This window comes from Chlorocebus sabaeus, chromosome 15 (assembly GCF_047675955.1).
Source record: "Chlorocebus sabaeus isolate Y175 chromosome 15, mChlSab1.0.hap1, whole genome shotgun sequence".
In the NCBI taxonomy this organism is placed as follows: domain Eukaryota; kingdom Metazoa; phylum Chordata; class Mammalia; order Primates; family Cercopithecidae; genus Chlorocebus; species Chlorocebus sabaeus.
In genome coordinates, this window is record NC_132918.1 from 9948685 (window position 1) to 9974209 (window position 25525).

General features: G+C 41.9%; 1 protein-coding gene across 3 annotated transcripts in view; it reads right to left on the reverse strand.

The window, feature by feature from the left end:
- The window catches only part of USP13 (ubiquitin specific peptidase 13), a 134470-nt gene that overhangs the window by 103806 nt on the left and 5139 nt on the right, over positions 1 to 25525 (reverse strand). For 2 of the 3 annotated variants that reach the window (XM_007972018.3, XM_007972020.3), the window contains exon 2: positions 2015 to 2140. The exons of the other annotated variant lie outside the window; for it this stretch is intronic. In XM_007972018.3, the coding sequence (XP_007970209.3) occupies positions 2015 to 2140 (126 nt within the window). The remainder of the gene's footprint in view (positions 1 to 2014; positions 2141 to 25525) is intronic. 3 annotated transcript variants of the gene reach the window in all.

Genomic DNA, 25525 nt, shown 5'->3' on the forward strand with positions numbered 1-25525 from the left:
AGAGACTCCGTCTCAAAAAATAAATAAATAAAAATAAAAATAAAAGGGTGATACTATAAATCAATGGGAAAGGTTGTACTACTCTATGAATCATAAAACAACTAGTTATCAATATGAAAAAATAGATTCCCATTCTTCATAAAAATACAAAAATAAATTATACATTAAAGACCTAAAACGTTAAAAGAGTCACATTCACACACACTTAAATAAAAATTTAAAAACTACTGTAAGAAATGTGATATAGTTTGGCTGTGTCCCCACTCAAATCTCATCTGGAATTGTAACTCCCACAATTCCTCCATGTCATGGGAGGAACCCGGTGGGAGGTGATTGAATTATGGGGGCGGGTCTTTTCTGCGCTGTTCTCATGATAGTGAATGAGTCTCATGAGATCTGATGGTTTAAAAAATGGGAATTTCCCTGCACAAGCTCTCTCTTTGCCTGCCACCATCCACGGAAGATGTGACTTGCTCCTTTTTGCCTTCTACCATGATTGTGACACCTCCCCAGCCACATGGAATTGTATTAAACCTCTTTCTTTTGTAAATTGTCCAGTCTTAAGTATGTCTTTATCAGCAACGTGAAAACAGACTGAAAACAGACTAGTACAAAATGTCTTTATGACCTTGAGGTAGGAAACAATTTCTTAGACAAGATACAAAAAGCACAACTCATAAGACGAAAAGTTTAATAAATCTAACTAATTCAAAACTTACCACTTCTATCCTACAAAATAATTGATAAAGTAAAACGACAAGCCACAGACTCAAAAGAAATTTAGTAAGGCACAGACTCAAAGGAAATCTAGTATGTAACAAACAAAGGTTTGGTATCCAGAATGTAAAAATAACTCATCACACTTATAAGAAAAAGATAAATCCATAAAGAAAATAGGCCAAAAATATAAATAGGCAAATCCAACAAGAAAAAAAAACAGAATAGAAAGTACAAAGAGATGTGCCAAATATTCAGATGCCACTTCATAATCATTAGATTGGCAAAAACAGAAATCTGACCAAGGGTTGGTGAGAGTGTGGGAAAGCAAGAAATCATAATTATTGCAGATTGGAGTGCAAATAGGTACAATCACTCTGGGGAGAGACTTGGCACTATCTAGTAAAAACAAAGAGAAGCATAAAATGAGCCTGCACAACCATGTTGTGCAGATCTAGAGATCTATTTCCTGAAGAAATCTGGCACTTGTACCCCCAGGAGAAGTGTATAAAAATGTTAATTGCTGCATTCTTTACAGTAGCAAAAAAATAGAAACAATCTAAATGTTCATCAATAGGAGAAGAGAATAAATTACAAGGTACTCATAAGATGAAAAACCAAACAACTATTGAAATGAATACATCCAGATGTATCTCGACATGGACAGATCCCAAAAGAAATGAAACATTTGGATGCTGAGGGGAAAAACTCTTCACAGAATTATAGGTAGGCATATGATAGCATTTATCTACATCTTTAAAACATGCAAAGTTATACTATATTTTGTTCTTAAATATGCATTTGTTAATAAAACATAATGGCATGCATGACACAGAAAAAGTTCACAGCAGTGGTTACTTCTGGTGAGGGAGAGGGACAAAAGGAACTTGAATTTTTAAGGAAGCTCTATTTCTTATACTAAAAAAACAAAACAAAACAAATCTGAAGCAAGAATATTCAAATGGGGTTTTTTTTTTTCTGATTTTTGGATCCATGAGTATCTCTGTACTTTTCTCTATTTTTAAACCTAGTTTTTTTTGTTTTTTTTGTTTTCCAAGTAGTCAACCTATGTCTTCTTAAAAACACCAATCATAAGTTTAGAGGAAGAAAAATAAAACTGGTTAAGATAAGGTTTGGGAGACTCTCCGGATTTTGCAAACAGTGCTGTTTTTGTTTCTCATCATCAGAGGGAAACAGAAGTTATGTGGGCATGGTCAAATCTCCACGTGAGAAAGCACACTGAGACAACCTTACAGGAAAGACATCAAGGCCAGTTCTCTGAAAGTGCGGCTCTCACCTCTCGGACATGTCTTTTCAGGTGCATGTATACACTCTGTCCAGTTTTTCGAAAATGTCTTTCAACATGTTCCCTTCCAAAGGCCAAAAATGTATTCATGCATACATAGAGTCCACCTTCAGAATTCTAGAAGAAAGAGAAAAAGTACATTAGCCAAGGATACCTAGCCAAGTAGTCAGATTTAGAAAGAGGGAAAGGGAAGGAAGGCAAACGCTGAAGACAAGGGCTGGCAAAGGGCCACCGCGGCTCCTGCAGTCATCATCAATGACCCTTCGGCAGCTCCACAGACACCCACAGCAGTGGTTTCACCCCAGCCCTGGCTCCAAATGCTCCTATGGACAACTGAGCAATCGTTTCCCAAATGCTGGCTACGTTCACAGTGAGGTGAGATCCTCAAAGGCTCTAGGAAATAGACATGCTTGTCTGACAATAGGGCAAAGGAAGAGAAAGGCAGAAAAAAGTTAGCAAAACTTTCACTGTAATATTTTATCATCGTTCTTCCTCATTCATTGGTGCAAGTCTCCAGGAATGCAAAGTTTTAGGTCATTTTAGCAGGAAAGGGTTCTTCAAAGATATTATTCCCTTTCTTTGGTGACACATGATATTTGATAGTATTCATGAATAAACTATAACAATGTAGCGCTGGGCGCAGTGACTCATGCCTGTAATCCCAGCACTTTGGGAGGCCGAGGCAGGCAGATCACAAGGTCAAGAGTTCAAGAACAGCCTGGCCAACATGGTGAAACCCCTGGCCAACATGGTGAAACCCCATCTCTACTAAGAATACAAAAATTAGCCGGGCGTGGTGGCGGGCGCCTGTAGTCCCAACTACTCAGGAGGCTGAGGCAGGAGAATTGCTTGAACCTGGGAAGCGGAGGTTGCAGTGAGCCAAGATAGCGCCACTGCACTCCAGCCTGGGTGACAGAGCAAGACTCCGTCTCGGGGGGGAAAAAAAATGTAATAAATAAATACATGTCGAATATCTCTAATCCAAAAGTCTCAAATGCTTCAATGAGCATTTATGTTAAAGTATCATGTTGATGTTCAAAAAGTTTCAGATTTTGGAGCATTTTGGATTTCCGATTATCAGATTAGGGATGCTGAACTAGTAAATATAATGCAAATATTCCAAGATCCAAAAAAATTAAAAATCTGAAACACTTCTAGTACCAAGCATTTCAGATAAGGAATACTCAATCTGTAATAACAATAAGTACATAATAAAGGATGAAATCTTATAATGCATGTTATTGCATGTCTCATATGCTTCATGTATATTGTTCTCTTTCTCTCTTTCTTTTTGTTGTTGTTTTTTGTTTGTTTGTTTGTTTCAACAGCATCTCACTGTGTTCCCCAGGCTGGAGTGTAATGGCAGGATCCTGGCTCACTGCAGCCTCAACCTCCTAGGCTCAAGACCTTCCCACCTCAGCTTCCCAAGTAGCTGGGACTATAGGCACGTGCCACCATACCCAGCTAATTTTTGTATTTTTTGTAGAGATAGGGTGTTGCCATGTTGCCTAGGCTGCTCTCGAACTCCTACACTCAAGTAATTTGCCCACTTCAGCCTCCTAAAGTGCTGGGATTACAGGTGTGAGCCACCATGCCCAGCTTATGTATATGTATATTATTTCAATGCTAACCACTGCAAGTTGCTTATTGTTATTTCTACTTTACAGTATCAAAAAAAAACTAAGGATAAGTCACACAGCATGGAAGTGTTAGAGTTGAATCTATTTCTCCTTTTATCCCTCCATGTCACATTTCAAAGCACATATTATTATTTAGTTAAAGACATACTGCTACAATGAACAGTCAAGGATATGTTTGAATTTTAGATACTTGATTTTCTATCTTAATTTCATATCTTGTTTTCTCTCACTTTGCTTAACATGCTTTTCTATAAACTTAGGCTACAAAATTAGCCATCCTTTCCTCAAAGGAAGAGGATTTTCTTAAGCTATGGTTAGTCTCACCTGTCCAAATAATAAAAATAATAATAATAAAATAGTGTAAAACTAACTTTTGAATGCCTGACAAAATTGCCAATAAATACCTTACAAAATTCCTTACAGTGCATTTCAGTAGAGCACAAAGTACAATATCAAAACAAACATTGATGTTTATTACAAATATATTTTAAAATTGTTCAAAATTCCAATAATTTTGTTTAAAATTTGTTTAAATTCCAATAAAAATTGTTAAAATTTGTTTGTTTAAAATTGTTTAAAATTTGTTTAAAATTTAAATTTCAATAAAATTATTTAAAATTCCAAAACATTGTTTAATATTCCAATAAAGATTGCTAATTTAAACAATTTTCTAATAATAAAATTCTCCAACATTGTATCTAGAATTTCTAAGTGAGGATATAAACAGTCCTCTCACAATGTGAACACTTAACCATTAACTCAAGTATGTGCCTCTTACTGTAGCATACACATTGCAATAAGCAAATTAAATAAATAAATAAATAAATAACAGGTATAAAAATCACAAAGAAAGAAGTAAAATGGTCTCTATTTCCTAATGACAATACAGTCCATATGGAAAATTCTAAGAAATCTACACAAACTAGTGAAAATGACAACTAGTAAGAGCAATAAGTGAATTTAGCAAAATCACACGCTACAAGTTAATAGACCAAAGTCAACTGCAATTTTAGATATTAGCAACAAACACTTGCAAATGAAATTTTTAATGCTTGACTTCAAAATAGCATCTAATCCCAGCATTTTGGGAGGCTGAGGCAGGTGGATCGTTTGAGCCCAGGAATTCAAGACCAGTCTGGGCAACATGGAGAAACCCTGTCTCTACAAAAAAAAAAAAAAAAATACAGAAATTATCCAGCCTGTAATCCCAGCTACTTAGGAGGCTGACGTGGGAGGGTCACTTTAACCCAGGGAGGTCAAGGTTGCAGTGAGCCATGATTGTGCCATCCGTGCTGGGTGACAGAAACAGACCCTGTCCCAAAAAAAAAAATCCAAAAAAGCTTATAATTATAATATATCTTGTGTTTCTGGATAACTTTTCTACCTTTACATGAAATCATTTAAATAAAATTAGAAAAGTCCTTCAACTAGAGACAATACATTACATGCATTTAATCAACAGATTAGGTAAATATTTTCAAAAGAGGTTTCTAAATAAACATGTTTTTTGGATAGATAGACCTCTTAAGAAAAACATACTGCATCACTATAATAGTCAATTATTCATTAAATCCATTAAATTAAGCATCACATATTGTGATTTTTTAAAAAAGTTCCATTCTCTTCCAATAAAATGTAATTCAGTCTATGAATTCGAGCCAGAAGATTTACTGGGGAAAATAGGGAATTTGTAATAGAGGTCATGCACTGTCACCAGCTAGCTCTCTAGCCTAAGGCAGGCTACCACATGGGGTTCTGAGCTCCAGTGTTCTCCGCTATAAACATGGCCATAGCAGTAATTCCCACCACACAGAGTTGCATGAAATTTAAAGGGGGTGAAATACATCAAAGTGCTTTCTGTGATATATGACAATACATAAATGTTGTTTATTATATATTATGGGCTAATTATCATTATCTCATTATCCAAATCATTTTATAATTGGGGAAAACAAGCAGAAGGTAGAATAAGTGAGTCTGACAGCCACATAGGCTGGGAGTAACAAATATTAATTTGTCAGAAAAAAACACTAGGCAACTAGTAGAAGAACCAAGAAATTCGCAATCAGAAGAACAAAAATGTTCAAGGACAGTATTTTTCTAAAGAAAAATATAGAAATACTCTATAATCCAAGAGTTTAGAGTTTCTTAAGTAATCATAGTCTTTTCGAATTTCATTGTCAAGAGTTTTTTTCTTATTAGGGAATCTGATGGAAATTTATTTTATTTTATTTTATTTATTTTCTCATGGAGTTTTGTTCTTGTTGACCAGGCTGGAATGCAATGGCACGATCTTAGTTCACCGCAACCTCCACCTCCTGGGTTCAAGCGATTCTCCTGTCTCAGGCTCTCGAGTATCTAGGATTAGAGGCATGCACCACGACACCCAGCTAATGTTGTATTTTCAGTAGAGAGATGGGGTTTCACCATGTTAGCCAGGCTGGTCTCCAACTCCTGACCTTGTGATCCACCCACCTCGGCCTCCCAAAGCGCTGGGATTACAGCGTGAGCCACTGTACCCGGCCAGAAATTTAACATACGAAACATGAATTCTCAGTTTCTGAAGCTGCTTGATAATGTCACAAAGTCCATAATCAAAGAGAAAAATTCTTTGACACTCAGAAAGGAATGGCCAGATAAGGAAGGATTTCATTATGACATCAACAGGTGGCCGGGCACAGTGGCTCACACCTGTAATTCCAGCACTTTGGGAGGCAGAGGCGGGTGGATCATTTGAGGTCAGGAGTTCGAGACCAGCCTGGCCAACATGGTAAAACTCAGTCTCTACTAAAAATACAAAAGTTAGCTGGGCATGGTGGCAGGCGCCTGTAATCCAGCTACTTGGGAGGCTGAGGCAAGAGAATTGCTTGAACCCAGGAGGCGGAGATTGCAGTGAGCCGAGATCACGCCATTGCACTCCAGCCTGGGCAATAGAGCTAGGGAAAAGAAAAAAATCAACAAGCTTGTTCCACTGGACACCAAGGCTGGCCACAGAGGTACTGTGTGCCCCTCTACATGGCCAATGCTGACAGGGAGGCCCTGACCAATGCGCTCACCAGTAGTTCTAAAAATTCAGGGAACATTAAGACTGAAAACCCTTCTAAACCTATCACATATAGAACAAACACCCCAGTCTAATGATCTATGCTTTCTCCTTTCTTGCCCTATTAATGTCTAAATATTGGTCCTATCATACACTGTCTTTCACATACAGAGTCAGCACCCCATGGCCTCTGCTCCCAACAGCTTCTTTCAATCCTGATAAAAAGTCATGTGGATAACTGTCTCCCAATTTCCTTGTGTCCAAAGCACAGAGAATGGTATACAGCCCACAATCAAGCTAAGCTACCTGACTCATAGAGTTTCAAACCCTCAACCTCATCCTCTCATTAACCAGCCATCTTCTCACTAAGATCAGCAGCCAAGGAAGCATGGTAAAGCACATGCCTCCATGTGGACAAAAGGGCAGCCAAGAAATCAGGCAGGTGCAAGATGACGGTGAAATGCAACTGGAAGAATCAAAGGACAGTGTACGAGTCCATTCTCACACTGCTATAATGAAACACCCGAGACTGGGTAATTTATAAAGGAAAGAGGTTTAACCGACTAACAGTTCCACACGGCTGAGAAGGCCTCAGGAAACAAAATCATGGCAGAAGGCAAAGAGAAAGAAAGGCACCTTCTTCACAGGGCAGCTGGAAGGAGAAGTGCTGAGCAAAGGGGGAAAAGCTCCTTATAAAACCAACAAATCTCATGAAAACTCACTATCATGAGAACAGGATGGGGGTAACCAACCCCATGATTCAGTTATGTCCCACCAGGTGCCTCCTACGACATGTGGGGATTATGGAAACTACAATTCAAGATAAGATTTGGGTGGCGACACAGCCAAACCATATCAGGCAGAATACAAAATAAAACTTTTTTTAAAGTAATGGTGGTAGAGTGCTCTATTAAATTAAAATAGATTACACGCCAGGCACAGTGGCTCAAGCCTGTAATCCCAGCAATTTGGGAGGCCAAGGTGGGCGGATCACTTGAGGTCAGGAGTTCCAGACCAGCCTGGAGAACATGGTGAAACCTCATTGCTACTAAAAATACAAAAATTAGCCAGGCGTGGCAGCACATGCCTCTAGTCCCAGCTACTTAGCAGGCTGAGGCAGGAGAATTGCTTGAACCCAGGAGGCAGGGGTTGTAGTGAGCTGAGAACACACCACTGCACTCCAGCCTGGGCAACAGAGCGAGACTCCGTCTCAAAAAAATAATAATAATAATAATAATAAAATAGGTTACAGATAAAACTTATATAGCATTGGGGAAATTTTTTTTAAAAATTGGTAGCATAAGAATGGAGGCTCCAGAAATATATGCATTCTAAGATAACTGTTTAATATATGTCAAATCACAGGAAATACAAAAATGTGGAAAAGAACCACCAATAAAAGCTACTAGGAAAATTAACATCAGTATAGAAGAAAATTAATCTGGATCTACAACTTCTGTGAAACACGGTAATAAGGTCCAAATAGATCCAAGAAATAAGCAATTACAAAACTAAAAAGAGCAGAATCATATATTCAGCCCACTTTTAAAAGGGAAAATAATTTCTGGCCAAAAAAATTAAGGATATCTTCAGAGATGATATAGTTTAGTTTAAAAACGTAAACACTAGTGACCATGTTTTGTACCACAAAATGTAATGAAACAGATAAAAGACAAGAGAATGGGAAAAAACATAAAGTACAGTGAATAAAAGCATGTATCCAAACTATATAAAAACTGATGAATCACAAGATGTCATCAACATTCAAGTTCAACTTAAGAAATTTTTTTTTTTTTTTCTTGAGATGGAGTCTTGCTATGTCGCCCAGGCTGGAGTGCAGTGGCGCGATCTCAGTTCACTGCAAGCTCTGTCTCCCGGGTTCACGCCATTGTCCTGCCTCAGCCTCCCAAGTAGCTGGGACTACAAGCACGCGTACCGTGCCCAGTGAATTTTTTGTATTTTTAGTAGAGACAGGATGTTAGCCAGGATGATCTCGATCTCCTGACCTCGTGATCCTCCCACCTCGGCCTCCCAAAGTGCTGGGAAAGAATTTTTTTAAAGACCATTTGGTTTCCAATATGAGAAAATATTAAAATCAAACCATCACATCCTCACAACCTCCTTAAGTAAGCATAATAAAACCATCTCAAGGCACAGGTACATGCCTCATAAACCAGCAAAAACTATTAAAATTGCACAGCCTGAAGCCACAGAGAAAACCCGTATTATCTTCTCCTACAATATAAATCAGTTCAGCCTTTCAAGAGAGCAAAAAAAACGGTGACCCTTTGACACTGTATTTTCCCTTTTGGCCCAAAAGAAGAGAAGAAGAAGAAAAAAAAACGAATTTGTACAAAAATATTCTGCACAGAATGTGCAGTTCTGTGCACATTCACTATCTATAATAAAATAATGTAGCAATGGCCCCAAATAGAGGACTTAAGAAATTGTGGGATATAAGCACAAGAAAATACTGCAGCATTATTTAAAAAGACAAATTTATAAATTGTGTGCAATGAGTCTTGCTTGGTCTAGAGTGGTGCTTCTCCAACTATTGTCACGATGGATGAGGTTGTTTTTATTTTTTGTTTCGTGTTGTTTTCATTTGTTAAGAAAGATACATGGTCCCACTGCACATGGCTAGTTCAAAGCCCCAGCCAGATATGGTCTTACCACACACTTAAGTTCCACAAAACCCAAACCAGTCTATGTCCTAGGCAAACAGATCCACTGGTCACACACTTGGCTTTGACTGCAATGTCAAGTTGCTATAGAAATCTCAAAACAGGCCGGGCACAGTGGCTCACGCCTGTTAATCCCAGCACTTTGGGAGGCCAAGGCGGGCGAATCACCTGAGGTCAGGAGTTCGAGACCAACCTGGCCAACATGGAGAAACCCCTGTCTCCACTAAAAATACAAAATTAGCCGGGTGTAGTGGCACATGCCTGTAATCCCAGCTACTCAGGAAGGCTGAGGCAGGAGAATCACTTGAACCCGGGAGGCAGAGGCTGCAGTGAGCCAAGATCGTGGCATTGCACTCCAACCTGGGCAACAAGGGCAAAACTCCATCTCAAGAAAAAAAAAAAAAAAGAAAGAAAGAAAAAAATCTCGAAACACTGCTCTCAGTGCTGTACTCATCTCTCAGCGCAGTCAGCTGACACACTTTAGGTAGCACTTGTCTAGGGCTAGGTGAACTCGGCCCAAGTCTAAGAGTGTCTCGCCCACCAGGAAAGCATTATTTAAAAGACTTTCAGGACACGAGGTCAGGCCTGCAGCCTTTACAGTAGCCCCATCAATGCCTCCTCACTGCAGGCGCTTCCCAGACCCCACACTCTGTCAGTCTCTGCCTAGGAACTACTCCCACATCTCCCAGCTCAGCCCCTGTTCTGACAGTCCTTGACCCTAAATCTGCTTTCATTTCACAATCAGTGTCACGCTCATTGAAATCTATCGCTATGGGAAACCCAAGCTTCCTTCAGTTTGTCGCCAGTACCTTCAGAAGCTGAAATATACATTTGCTCCTTGAAGGCAGAAAAACTGTATCATTTATTGCTGAATCCTAAAAATAGTACCTGGTACAGGGCATGGGGCAGGAAAACTGTGTCATATTCACCACTGAATCCCAAAAACAGTACCTGCTACAGGGCAGGACTGAACAAACTTTTGTAGGATGAATGATAGTTTTTGTCTTCACTATTTGTTATTTGGTCTCTCTCTCTCAAACTACTCCTCAGTGCCCTTCTGATCTGAATTTAAAATGCTTCACAGCACAGGTTCCACTTAAAGTCTCTGGCATGACTAAACAATGGGAATTCTCAAAACAAAACTCATGGCCACGCATAGATAAACAGCCGGAGGCACCAGCAGAAATTCTAGCTTTTCAGGTTTGTTTGGCTGAAGTCACTCTTAGCAGCCTGGACACTTGAACCCCACTGCCCCAGCCCTCCCACCTGCTGTAACCAAGCCAGTCTCACATGGGTTCTTCAGGAAAGTGGCTGCCTTCTCTGCACCCCCATCCCACCTTGGATCCTACCTGCCTCCTGTGCTCAGAGGACACCCAGCCCAGAATGACCAAAGTGCAGTTCTGTGCACAATCTTAAGCTAAATGGATTCTAACGATCATTTTTATGATGCACTAACCAGAAACTTGACCAAGATGCAAGACTTTGACATCCAAAATCACAAGAAAGTCAAGAAATACTGCACAGGGCTCTATAATGATTTCCCTTAACTTCTCCAGCCCCACAATCAAACAGTAAGAAAGAAGCAGCATTGGCCGAGCACGGAGGCTCACGCTTGTGATCCCAGCACTTTGGGAGGCAGGTCAGGAGATCAAGTCCATCCTGGCCAACATGGTGAAACCCTGTCTCTACTAAAATACAAAAAATTATCCGGGCATGGTGGTGTGCATCTGTAGTCGTAGCTACTCAGGAGGCTGAGGCAGGGGAATTGCTTGAACCCGGGAGGCAGAGATTGCAGTGAGCTGAGATCACACCATTGCACTCCAGCCTGGCAACAGAGTGAGACACCTTCTCGGAAAAAAAGGAAAAGAAAAGAAAAAAGAAAAAAGGAGCAGCATTAGAAGCCCCATGTATTGTTAAAATCCTGTCTTCAATGCATTTCAATATACATACAGTATATACCTAAGCCATTCATTTACTACTTTATATTGTACCACTCTATGTGCTATTCAGAAGTAACATCAAAGACAAAGTCACTTATTTTTATATTGCCTGCCATTTAAAAGAATGTTAAAATGGTGGCAAATATAAAGGTCAAGGTTGCAACATGTTTCAGAGTAGCAAGTGAACAGTCATTTTAAATAAAAATACACTACATTGTCAATCGGTAGGTGTTCAGAGAACTTTGTTTACGATGATGTTTTCTTGGCAACCAGCCTTCCCACTGGAAGACAGGAAGGGAGCGTGAGTCTATGTGAGCAACGCGCTCAGGAAACACAGTCCCTGCATAACACTTGTTTTTATAACTACAGAACAGTGTCTCCTGTGGAAAACAAGCGGTCATTGCTGCAAAGAGAAACATAATGTAGGTAGATGGAGTCACAACAAATCCACGCCAGGACAAATCACATACTAACACCACGGGAAGACGGTGACTCACACACCCTTGGAAAAGGAAGGCCAAGAAGACCAGAACACAATATTTTCTAGAACATTGACTCAAAAAAGAGCAGACAGGAAAAAAAATTAACCAAATGAGCTGCTTGTAATTGTAAAAAAAAAAAAAAAAAAGCAACCCAAATGCCCAAGAACAGATTTGCTTAATAATTTATGGTACCTCCATGAAATGTAACACTCTTCAGCTATTTAAAATTGACTTGTGGATGACTATTTACTGATAGAAAAAATATGCACATGGTAATTTTGGGTGAGGAAAGCAGGTAACAAAACACTGTGTATGCTGTTATAATATACGTGACACGCACACTCTTCCTGGCATATGATGTTATCTCAGCATGGGGAGACAATGTGGGAATTTGTTTTCTTCCCATTCTCTTCTGGCATTTTAAAATTTCTCTTCAGGAACATAGATTCATTTTTTAATTAAAATACAAATAAAAGTTTTTTAACTGAATGTATTTAGATATGCTCCCTTTTCTCAACCTGGCTTCCCAACCACACAGCTTCATGGGGGCTGTACATTTCCACTACTCAAAGTAAAGCGTGGTGGCAATAACTTGAGATTTTTATTTTTTATCTTTGAGAGAGTCTTACTCTATCGCCCAGGCTGAAATGCAGTGGAGCAATCTCGGCTCACTTCAACTTCTGCCTCCCGGGTTCAAGGGATTCTCCTGCCTCAGCCTCCCAAGTAGCTGGGATTACTGGTGCCCACCACCATGCCTAGCTAATTTTTGTATTTTTAGTAGAGACGGGGTTTTGCCATGTTGTCCAGGCTGGTCTCAAATTCCTGATCTCAAGTAATCCACCCACCTTAGCCTCCGAAGGTACTGGGATCGGCCAGGCAGAATGACTCACGCCTGTAATCCCAGCACTTTGTGAGGCCGAGACAGGCAGATCACCTGAGGTCAGGAGTTCGACAGCAGCCTGGCCAGCATGGTGAAACCCCGTCTCCAATAAAAATACAAAAATTACCCAGGCATGGTGGCGCACATCTGTAATCCCAGTTACTCAGGAGGCTGAGGCAGAAGAATCGCTGGAACCCAGGAGGCAGAGGTTGCAGTGAGCCGAGATCACGCCACTGCACTCCAGCCTGGGCGACAGAGCAAGACTCTGTCTCAAAACAAAATAAAAAAATTTTTGGATTGCAGGCATGAGCCACTGTGCCTGGCCAATAATTTGAGATTAATAAGAGATTACCTTAAGATCTGCAGCTGAGGAAATTCGGGAACAAGTAAAACAGAGGTGATAAGGAGTGTAACCTCAGGGAGGCAAATGAGACTGTGATTACAACTGGGAAAAATGAAACTAATCGGGAACACTGTACTCTAGTTGGCTGCCACTCATGTTTACAGAAGAGGGTGGTCAATGTGGAGAATGGAAAAGAAGCCATGAGAGTAAGGCTGTGATGTCTTCTCTAGAGGCAAAAGAAGGCCATGGGGGTGAAGGGCAGAAGGAGTGTGTTCAGTCCCTCAATGCAAGACATCAGAGACCCAGCAAGGGTGATGCCCTAATGACATTTACATCCTAGTAAAAAGAGACAGGCAACAAGCAAGAAAGAGACATCAAACATAATTCCCAGCAGTGATAAGAGGAGCCTGAGGATTGGGGTCTTTATACAGACAGGAGACAGGGTTGTCTCTAGGAGGGTGAGACTTCAAAGATGATGAGTAGTCAGGCAAGCAAAGAAGGAAGAGTACCCTCTCCAGATGCAAAAGCATGTGCAAAGGTCCCAACTCCAAAAAAAGCCTGGCTACTGCTTTGAAGGAGAGAAAGCCAGCCGGGTGCTGGAGAAGCTTGAGAAAAAGGTGGTGACAGTACAGAAGGAGAGGGCTGCAAAGGTCAGCTCAAGAAAGCCTTGCACGCCAGGGGAGAGCTGGGTGCACACTGGGCAGAAGCAAAGCCACTGGAGGCTTCTAAAGTGAGAAGTGCCATGATCTCATCTACATTTTTCAAAGATCACTCTGGCTACTGTGGAAGAATTATGGCGGGGGGAGGGTCAAGAGAATATGCAGTTGAGAGGCTACTGTATAGTCTAGACCCACACTGTCTAATATGGTAGCCACTAGCCATATGTGAATATTTAAATTTAAATTAAGTTAAATTAAAACTTCAGTTCCTCTACCGCACTGGCCAATTTCAAGTGCTCAACAGCCAAAGATGGCTAGTGGCTACCCTATTGGACAGCTCAGACACAGAATAATTCCATCATCTCAGAAAGCTCTTTTAGACAGCCTTTGTCTAAACAAGGCCAGATGGTGGCTTAGCCTGGGGAAGGTGACAGGAGAAAGAGGGAAGGGGGCTGACAGCAGAGACAGGGAAATGGGCAGTGTCAGGATATTATTGTATTTTATTTATTTATTTAATTTGTTTCTTTGTTTGTTTGTTTTTGAGATGGAGTCTTGCCCTTTAGCCCAGGTTGGAGTCCAGTGGCGTGATCTCAGCTTACTGCACCTCTGCCTCCCGAGTTCCAGAGATCCTCGTGCCTCAGCGTCCCGAGTAGCTGGGACCACAGACGTGTGCCACCACACTGGCTAATTTTTGTATTTTTATTAGAGATGGGGTTTCACCATGTTGGCTAGGCTGGTCTCAAACTCCTGACCTCAGGTGATCTGCCCGCCTTGGCCTCCCAAAGTGCTGGGATTAGAGGTGTGAGCCACTGTGCCCAGCCAGGATATAATTTTAGGATAGAGCACACTAACCCAGGAGATGGATTAGCTGTAAAGGCATGTGGAAAAGGGTGGAAGTGAGGACAACTCCTAATGGTTCTGATTCATTACTGAGTACATAAGAGCACCCTCCTGTCTCTGTCCAACTTTTGCTTTCATCAAGCAACCACCTACCTATTAATTCAACCTCTCAGGTACTTACTTCCATGTCCGAATGACAGACATGAGTGTTCCAATAACCAGAGCATAGATCTCCAGTATATTCTTGCTTCCAGACAAGAGTTCTACATTGCAAAAATTAAGCACCCATAAACAAGAAGCAAATGAGCAAATTAAGCACCCATAGGTAAGAAGCAAGTGAGCAATAAGAAAGTAAAACAAGATTCCAGATCAAGGGTGGCAAGCATGCAACACACAGAAGGGGGAAATACAATGGAGAAAAGCATTATCAGAAAATAGGGCTGGATGCAGTGGCTCATGCCTGTAATCTCAGCACTTTGGGAGGCCAAGGCAGGCGAACTGCTTGAGCCCAGGAGGTCAAGGTTGCAGTGAGTCAAGATCACACCACTGCACTCTAGCCTGGACAACAGAGTGAGACTTCGTCTCAAAAAACAAATAAACAGAGAAAGAAAAAAAATAGGCTGGCTAGCAGGGAATAACCAAACAGGTCACCAGTAAAACAAAATTACCAGAATACAATAGTTGCAAAATCTAAAATCTTGGTTTCAATAGCAGATTCAGTGAAATAAATGTGTCCACATAAACTAGGTAGGAAAGAACAAATGCATGTAATCCCAAGAGAGTATTGGCCTTGCTGCTAAACACTGATAAAACATCTGTGGCCATGAAATGTTAAGAAAAAAACGGAAATACTAATCCAGCAGCAGGCATGGTGGCGCACACCTGTAGTCCCAGCTACTCAAAAGACTGAGGTGGGAGGACCACTTGAGCCCAGGAGATCGATGCCAGCCTGGGCAGCATAGCGAGACTCCATCTCTAAAAAAAACATATAAATAAATAAATGTTGAAATGTTAATGCAGTAATGATTCCTCCAGCTTGCTCTGACTTTGAGTGTCTCCCTTTCTGCAGAGGACTCCTATGCATTAGAGCTGTACAGCCTGGTCCTGCAAAGCTAAAGGCAGAGCCTGAACAACTAAGTTTTGACTACACTATAAATTTAGTGTTCTACTGAGGCATCATTTATTAACTTTTTTGATAAGTATAAAACTGAAGCAGCCGGGCATGGTGGTTCATGCCTGTAATCCCAGCACTTTGGGAGGCCAAAGCGGGCGGATCACCTGAGGTTGTGAGTTCAAGACCAGTCTGACCAACATGGAGACATCCCATCTCTACTAAAAATATAAAAATTAGCCAGGTGTGGTGATGCATGCCTGTAATCCCAGCTACTCGGGAGGCTGAGGCAGAATAATCACTTGAACCCAGGAGACAGAGGTTGCGGTGAGCCGAGATCGCTCCATTGCACTCCAAACTGGACAAGAAGAGCAAAACTCTGTCTCAAAAAAAAAAAAAAGAATCATTCCTCTGGGTATTTTGAGCAATGAGGATACTGTCCCCCACCGCAGCTGGGGAAGGCCAGAGGCAGGGCACGAAGTTCAACTACTACAACACTCTCAGGACAAATGGGTAACATGGAAACCATCGGCATATGAACACAGTGAACTGGGCACCTGCAGCAGTCCCCAGCTTACACACAAAAAGAAAATGTGAAACCACCTTATCAACGTACACCTTTTATAGTCATTTCTTATTTTTATTTTATTTTTTAAAAGTGATGGTTTTCTTCAGGATGAAATCCCCCTGATAAACACGAAGATTGAATTTCGAGGCTAACCCATAAAAGCCCATCCCTCGGATCTGAATTTGAGTATGAACAATGGCCCAGAACAGAGTCTCCATCAAAGAGGCCAGCAAAAGCTTTCACTGTTGAGTAGCGCCTTACGCAGAATTACCAAGTAAAAGAAGTCTCTCTTCGGCAACCCTAAGACTCCATAAATGCCATTTCATCTTCTCAAAGGGAACCCCTCATTAAACCACTAATAAAAGGGCAAGTACCTCTGCTACATATCCACTAGCTTAAAAGTGAGAGCTAGGGAGGGGAGAGTTCCAGAGAGGACAGCAATAAGATAGGTTGAAGGGACAGCTGTGATTACAACAACCCTGCAAGGTAAGGCACTACAAAGGGGGAAACCAAGGCTCACAGGAATTCAGTGACATTAAAGCATTTGCTGAAGTCACATGGCTACTAAGTAGTAAGTGGAGGTGGATTTGAGCCCAGGCCAGTCTAGCCCCCTGCGGGCTGCCTGGTGCTACTGAGAAGCAGATGTCGTTTTGGTGACAGGAGCCAGGTGGGCGGCTGTCGGCAAGCACACGCTCTCGTGGGGGCCTGGGGAAAAGAGCAGTTTCTCTTTTTTTCAAGACTGTTTCATTCAAGGAAAGCAGGAGGGACAGGCAAAGGAGGGCAGCCCCACTCAAGTAAGCAGCCTGCACCAGGCACCCTGCCAAGCTTTCCTGAGGGGCAGGAGAGAGGTTTCAGCAGGCTTTGCCAGCTCCACTCCCCAAATGCAAAAGGACAGCTGGAGTCCCTGGGAAGTGGCCACTCCAGATTGACAGCTCCCTGACAAAAACAGTGGCAAGACCCAAAGTGCTGAGCTTCGAGACACTGGTGAAGGAGCTGCAAGACAGGGGCCCTCACAGCCCACTCGTCCTAATCAGCTTGTGTCCAGCAATAAAACTGGGGACCTAGAGAGAGAATTCACATCAACTGAGTCTTCTTCCAAAGAACAGGCTGGACACTCAATGGCAGAACCTGCCCCAAATGGCACCTCCAAAGGAGCAATTCAGCAGCTTTACACAAAGGATACAATATGTGAATTACTTTCAGCCCTGCTTCCTGTAGCCACTCCCAGCTATTCCTCACTCCACTTCCAGAACAGTAGCACCAGAGGACCACCATCCCCATGCTGTTCCCTTGCTCATAATTGGCTGGTCCCTCAGGTCTAACCTTATCAAGACCAACCTCTTTTACATCCCACAGAAGATTCAACTTTGCTTTCTAGTCTCCCCAGGAATCTTCTCTTCCATAAGACAATTTTTACTGTCTCACATGCAAGTCAAGTTGGTCCCAATTCCATACCTTTGTTCACCCTTCCCCTCCAAAGTGCTGCCTCTTTGGATTCCATCCAGTTGTCCAAGCCAGTAACTCTTCTAGACTTTGTTGATTATTCCCAGATCTAAAATCTCCTCTCACAAATTTTAAGCACCACACTGTTTAAAGCTTAAATATCCAGCTGGGTGCAGTGGCTCATGCCTGTAATCCCAGCACTTTGAGAAGCCAAGGCAGGCAGATCACTTGAGGTCAGGAGTTCAAGAACGCCCTGACCAAATGGAGAAACTCTATCTCTACTGAAAATACAAAAATTAGCTGGGCAAAGTGGTGCATGCCTGTGGTCCCAGCTACTCAGGAGGCTGAGGCACAAGACTCACTCGAACTGGGGAGGCGGAGGTGGCAGTGAGCCGAGATCACACCACTGCACTCCAGTCTGGGCGACACAGCAAGACTCTGTCTCAAAAAAAAGAAAAGCCTTAAATATCCTGTAAGTGCTGCAGGGTCTAACTTCATGACTCATCAGGGTTTAAAGACCAACTCTGTCATGAAGCCATCTTTGAACAAATCCTTGAAGAAATTACCTAACCTCTCTGACTCTCCATTCCTCATCTGTAAAACAGGGGCAAAATCATAACTATAACATGTAAGCCAATTACTATCATAATTAAATGAGATGACGTACATAAAAGTGCCTGGCATAGTATTTGATTCATAATAGACACTTGATGGATTGGAGTTAGCTCAAGTGGTTACGTCCTCATGCCAGACTTTCCATAATGGACACTTGAAATTAGCATACACACTCCACTATGATAGAGATCCATGTCACACTCTTCTCTGCCATGGTCCTCTGTTTCCCTCCCACTTACACCCTCTCTACCCCTATAATACTTCGTGCAGCGCAGAGTGCACAGTAAGCCATAAGTCAGTATTAACACTTGCTAATTAACACAAAGCAGAATGTTTCCTTTTTAATCTTTTTTTTTTTCTTTTGAGACAAGGTCTTACTCTGTTGCCCAGGCTGGAGTGCAATGGCATGATCATGGCTCACTGCAAACTCCACACCCTGGGTTCAAGCGATTATCCTGCCTTAGCCTCCTGAGTAGCTGGGATTACAGGTGCCTGCCACCATGCCAGGCTAAGTTTTGTATTTTTAGTAGAGACGGAGTTTCACCATGTTGGCCAGGCTGATCTTGAACTTCTGACCTCAGGTGATCCGCCGACCTCGGCCTCCCAAAGTGCTGGGATTATAGGCGTGAACCACTGTGCATGGTCTTTCCTTTTTAATCTTACCACATGGGGTACATCCTATCCCGCACCTCAAGCAACATCTCTGTCCAGAGGCATATTCAGATTCATTACATTCTTGTCATTGTTACATTGTCCTGTCGTTCTAGCCCTAAAAATAGATGTTCGTGTTCACATCTTCCCTGTGCGTGGGAACAAGGGGAGTCCTAACTGATCACCACAATACTGAACAGACCAGACAGAGGCCTGATCTGCAACCATAGATCCCAGTCCTTTTGTCATCTCCTTGAGGGGCCCAATGTGGGATCTTTTACCAAGCACCCTAGAACCACAACACAAATAACACTCAGCAAGTACCCAAGACACTTTTCCCTGGCTTTTCAAGGGTAAAACCTATGATGTTTCAGATAATAAGATAACAAGAAAATACCATATTGGCAGCTGGGTGCGGTGGCTCATGCCTGTAATCCCAGCAATTTGGGAGGCTGAGGCGGGCGGATCATTTGAGGTCAGGAGTTCCAGACCAACCTGACCAACATGGTGAAACGCTGTCCCTAGTAAAAATACAAAAAAAAAAATAGCTGGGCATGGTGGCACACGCTTGTAATCCCAGCTTGAACCCGGGAGGCGGAGGTTGCAGTGAGCCAAGATCATGCCACTGCACTCCAGTCTGGGCAACAGAGCGAGACTCCATTAAAAAAAAAAAAAAAAACAGAAAATCAGAAAAGATACAGGCTTAATGGCACAGCTTCACAAATTGTGTGGTTTTTAGTTCTCTACTCTTTTCCTTTTAATTCTCCAAGACCTCAGCTATTCCACATCCCCACAATCTGTATCCCACCCATGACAAAGATGTAGAAAGTGAAAGCAAAGGAAAACAGATATCTAACTCAGCTTATGAGGATGGGAGGAGTCCTCACAGAGAACACCTGAGCTGGCTTTAAAGGACCAACAGGGCTTTTCCAGGGGGCTGAAGGGTGAGAGAATGCATTCCAGGTCAATGCAAGAGCATGAGCAAGCACATGGAGGGGCAAGAGCACGGAGCACCTAGAGAATAGAAAGTCCTTTGGGACAGAAAGAAAGTAAGCAGAGGTCAGGAAAGCTGGATCAACAGCTTTGGATAAACTGAGGTGATGTGCCATGTTAGAAAAGTCTGAATGGCACCATTGAGGATTTCAAGGCAGGAAAATGACATGATCAGACCTCTATTTTTAAAAATATCTGAGAGTGCAGTGTGACAGACTGGAAGGGAAAGCAAGGTGGTTGTTAGGAAGCTTCTGCAACAGTCCAGGCAATAAAGGATGAGGGCCTGAGCCTTAGCAATGCAAGGGTAAGAGGAGGATATACCAGAATTTGGTGATTAATGGGATGTGATGCTAAAAGAGACGGTGAGATAGCCATGTTCATAGCAGCACGATTCACAGGAGCCAAAAGGTGGAAGCAACACAGTGTCCCTGACAGATGACTGGATAAACAAGATGCGGTGTATACACACAATGGGATATCATCCTGAAAGAAAACTGACACAACAACGTGGATTAACCTTGAGGACATTATGCCAAGTGAAATGAGTCAGTCAAAAAGGACAAATATTGCATGATTCCACTTGCATAAAGTACCTAGAGTGGTCAAATCTGGGAGACAAAAGGTAGAATGGTGGCTGTCAGAGGCCGAGAAAAGGGGAGAACAGGGAGTCATTGTTTCATGGCTACAGAGTTTCTATTTTGCAAGATGAAAAGAATTCTGAAGACAGACAGTGGTGATAACTGCAAAACAGTGTGAATGTACTTCAGTGCCACTGAACTGTACATTTTTAAATGGTTGACATGGTAAAGTTTATGTTATATGTATTTATTTTATCACAATTTAAGAAATAAAAAGAGAGAGAGGGAGGTAGAATGGATGACACCATACATCTCTCAATCTGGGGCACTAAAATGGGTGGCCGCTCCTTTAACTGAGCTCCACTCCATAGGAAGAGGAATGCAGGGGAGGAAAAAGAGAATTCAGAGTTGCACAGATGTCCAGATTCAAAATGAGCAGAGAACGTGAACTTTTCCAAAAAGTCTTCCTGGCAGGATCAGCATCATCTCTCACATTCCAAAGCTCTAAAAATGGTACAACTTGAAAGGTAATGAACTACCGTCCAAAAGGGACAGCAAGTGACTTCTTGATTATGATTTTAGAAAAGCAGGATTTTAGGGTACACAGGGCAAATGACACAAAGACATCCATTTCACTCCTGTCTGAAACCCCAATCAAAGGACAGCAAAGGGATTTTTTAAAGACATAAGCTATAGCACTAAAGTCTGGAAAGCTGGACTAAATGAATGCTAAAAGACTAAGATGGCGACGGAGCTGAATCCTAGGCCAGCAGCAGGGAAAGCCAAGATCCAACCTGATCTTCACCCCAGAATGCCCAAAAGACTCCAGAACTGGCAGTTCAAGATAACTCTGGAAGATAGGGTGAAGTAGGAGCTAAAATAAAGAAAAAGAGTTTCTATGTAGCCATCAGAGCCCCAAATCTCACCTCCACTCCCAGACGTTCCTCCCTTTCCTGGCAAAGAACTGGAGAATGATTCTCTAAAGCAGATGAAAACAAAAGTTTCAGCGCTGGGGGAGAATGGGCTTAGTTAAGAATAGGGGCACCATCACGAACATGGAGACTAAGAGAATGTATGTGTATCAGTCCAGATTTGGTCAGAAAATAGATGCTATTCTAGGTATTACAGGCAGGAAGAGATCTGATACAGGAAATTAAAAGCTTAAAAAATCATGGGAAGGGCAGTGAGAGCCATAGTCAGAGAAATCACTCCCTATGTTCAGGAAATCAGGATGTGCAAGCGTCACAAGAAACTGCACAGATGACGTCAGATCCCCCACCACTGAGCTAACTGTGTCCCAGAAGGACACTCAGATGCTGCTAAGAAAACCTCAGATCGACCAGGTGCCACAGTTGCAATAGGAAAGTGGCTGGCTTCTCCTTCTTTTTTGCCTTCTAAATCTCTTACTGGAAAAATCAATATCAGAATCTTACCACCAAGAGACTCTGGGAAATGCAATGTCCAGGAGCCAGCCCCTGCAATGATGGGAGAAGCTTAGCAAAGCACAGACACAGCTGAGAACCTACAGGCACTATCCAGCTGGTATCCAATACTCAGATGGGGGGACCACCTTCACTCTCTGCTCCCACTCAGTTCCCTGAATATTGGCAGACAGGCCTATATTTTCCAGACAAGAGATCAGAATAGTCTCCTAACTGGTAGCCAAACGAAAAAAAAAAAAAAAAAATGAAGACACTAACATTTAAGCTTCCCCAAATAAACAGCCCAGCCAGGTCACCCTACAATGAAACTCACAGTTCAGAGAATAAAAAAAATTCCTATCTATGAAATAGTCAATTCCCAGCTCAAGTAGCTCTAATTTTTTCAAAAAGTCTCGATCAAATTCTCTAAATTTTAATTTGCTTCAAAAAGAATGTGCATGCAACATATGACATCTATGCTTGAGCTAAAATTAAGACAATAATTTAATGTGAACCCATAAAAGCTACATTTCAGGTGAGGCATGTGACTAGAATAAGTGGTTATATCTTCTTACCTAAACTCTAGAACTTTGGTTTCCAAAGTAAGGCCTGGTAACCCTGTGACACCCCAGAGTCTTTAAGTAATTTGGGAGGTCAAAACTATTATCATAACATGAAGTTACTTGCCTTTCTCTCTCTCATTCTCTCACAGCATACAGTGGCATTTTTTCAAGGCTACATGACATGCAATGACATCATTTCGAAAGCTAATAGAATGTAATTGTTCGAATTGTTTTAAATTTTTCTCAGTTTTAATTTCTAGTATGGTAAATAGCAGCAGACATCACACAAAAGCTTTTTGTGGTTCTCAAAAATGTTTAAGCGTATAAAGAGGTCAGAAAGCTTGAGAATCACTGCTTGAGAACAACTTTTCAGCTAGTTGCTTTTGGAAGGAAACTTTTGACATGTGAAACTAATAAGATTTACTTTAAGTTTGTATCTTCAAAGTGGAAAAAAAGTCTGTCTGCTCCTACATTTTGCTTTACTACCTCGTATCAGTTTATCCATTAGGAGGAAGAGTTTTCCACAGAGATCCCAAATTAACCTTTTTTTTCTCCCTGCAAGTAAGCATTATGATGGGAAGTCTCCTTGCCGGCAAGGCAACGTGCATAGTACAATGGTAAAATGCAGAGAATCTACAGAGAAGCAGACAAATATTTGTACACCAACAATTGAAGCAGCTTTATTCACAACAGTCAAAGGGTAGAAACAACCCGATGTCCATTAACAGGTGAATGGACAAATAAAACGTAATACACGTACATATATATGATGGAATATTATTCAGCCTTAAGAAGGAAGGAAATTCGGATACGTGCTACAACACTGAACCTTGATAACATTATGCTAAATGAAATAAGCCAGACACAAAAGGACAAATACTGTGTGATTCCACTTGTATAAAGTGCCTAGAATAAGCAAATTCACAGGGACAGAAAGTTGAACGGACATTACAAGGGGCTAGGAGAAGGGAGAAATGAGGGTTTATTGTCAAATAAATACAGAGTTTCAGTTTGGAAAGATGAAAAACTGGAGATCGACAGTAGTGATATTTACACAACAATGCGTAGTGATAGTTACACAGCAATGCGAATGTAATTTAATGCCACTGAATTGTACCATGAAAATGAGTTAAAATGTTTCAATGCAAATGTAATTTAATGCCACTAATTGTACAATTAAAATAAGTTAAAATGTTTCAATGCAAATGTAATTTAATGCCACTGAATTGTACAATTAAAACAAGTTAAAATGTTTTGTTTGTTTGTCTTTTGAGACAGAGTCTCGCTCTGTCGCCCAGGCTGGAGTGGAATGGCAGGATCTTGGCTCACCGCAACCTCTGCCCCCCAGGTTCAAGCAATTCTCCCTGTTTCAGCCTCCCGAGTAGCTAGGACTACATGCACCCGCCACCACGCCTGGCTAATTTTTGTATTTTTAGTAGAGACGGCGTTTTACCATGTTGGCAAGGCTAGGCTCAAACTCCTGACCTCAGGTGATCCGCCCGCCTCCACCTCCCAAAGTGCTGGGATTATAGGTGTGAGCCACCACACCTAGCCAAAATGGTTTTAAACAGATTCTAGAGTCAGACAATCCGGATTCATATCCCAGCTCTACCACTTGCTCTCTGTGTGATCTTTGTACTTGAGTTTCTTCATCTGCAAAATGGTAACAGTATAAAACATAGGTTTGTTGTGATGATTAAATAATGAGTTCATATACGTATAATAATATATGCAATAATGAGAAGGCTTGGAATGATGCATGGCACCTAGTAAGTGCCCTAACTTTGGCATGTTTCAGAATCACCCAAATTGCTTATTAACACACAGACTGCTACACCGCCACCCCCAGATATTCTGCTTCAGAAGGTCTGGGGTGGGACCCAAGAATTAGCAGTTCCCAAGACATGCTAGTGCTGCTGGTTCAGGGAGCACACTTTGAAAACTGCTCTATATACATGTGAGATGTCATTATTATTACTAGCAATGCCTGAAAGAATACCAGGCACATCAATAAATACTTGTGGAAGAAAGGACAGAAAGACAGAAAGATTCACTGAGCCCCTAACATGAAGTGTTCCCACAAGTAGATGGAGATCTCAAAGTCTTTCCTAGTGGATATCTAAACCAGCCACTCCCACCAGGTCCCTGTCATCAGAGTTTTCCAAAGACTCCCAGGAAGACAAAGAACCAACAGTGACATCTCAATATTACTGAGCCATCTCAGAACTTCCAAAAATAGGGAAAAAGTTCCTTCTTACAAAACAGTCCTGATGCGAGAAGGGAAGAAGAGGTGGGGGTAAGGGGCAACCATTTATGCTGAGTCTCATATCCCCTCCAGTCACCTTTTTGGTTCAGCCACTGTGGGCAGCTGATTGTCATGCAGGTGCGGCCCAACCGTCTTAGCCTCAGCTGCACTGAGGACCTCTTGCTTCTCAGCTGCTGCTAGTCCTGCTCAGCCTGTCAAAATACTTCCCATTTGCAGACTCAGTGCCTACAAATACAGACTTGGAAGAGTGAGGGCTTTTCCACCCCTAGAACAAATCTTGACCAATGGGGGATGGGAGTCAGTGGATAAATACTGTACTCCCCTCTGCTCCATCTCAAGTGGACAATTCTGAGGCACACTCTGCAGTTACCCAGGGAGTCCTCAGAGAGGTTTAGCTCTAGCTGCCCACTGTGGAAGCCAGTTCCATACTCATTCTCGGAATTACTTTCCGTCTTTCTCTTTGTCACTATTCTCTTGCTCATAATTCCACTTCTGTTCCCTGGGATAACTTTCCAAAATAAACTGCCTTGTCTAAGCCTCCCCATTTTCAGTTGACCCAAGCTAAGAGAAGGCATAAACAGTTCCACTTACAATGCAAGTGGGCGGGGGGCAAAATTAGCACAAGAGAGCAAACCATGAGGACAGACTAGAGCCGTTGTGCTGCATGACACAGACTACGTAATGCAGGCATTCAAAGGAAAGGATGAAGTCTGAAGCAGAAGGTGAAGGTTGAGAGAGAGCCCAGAAAAATGATCACAAGAGGAAGGTGGTCTTAGAAAAGG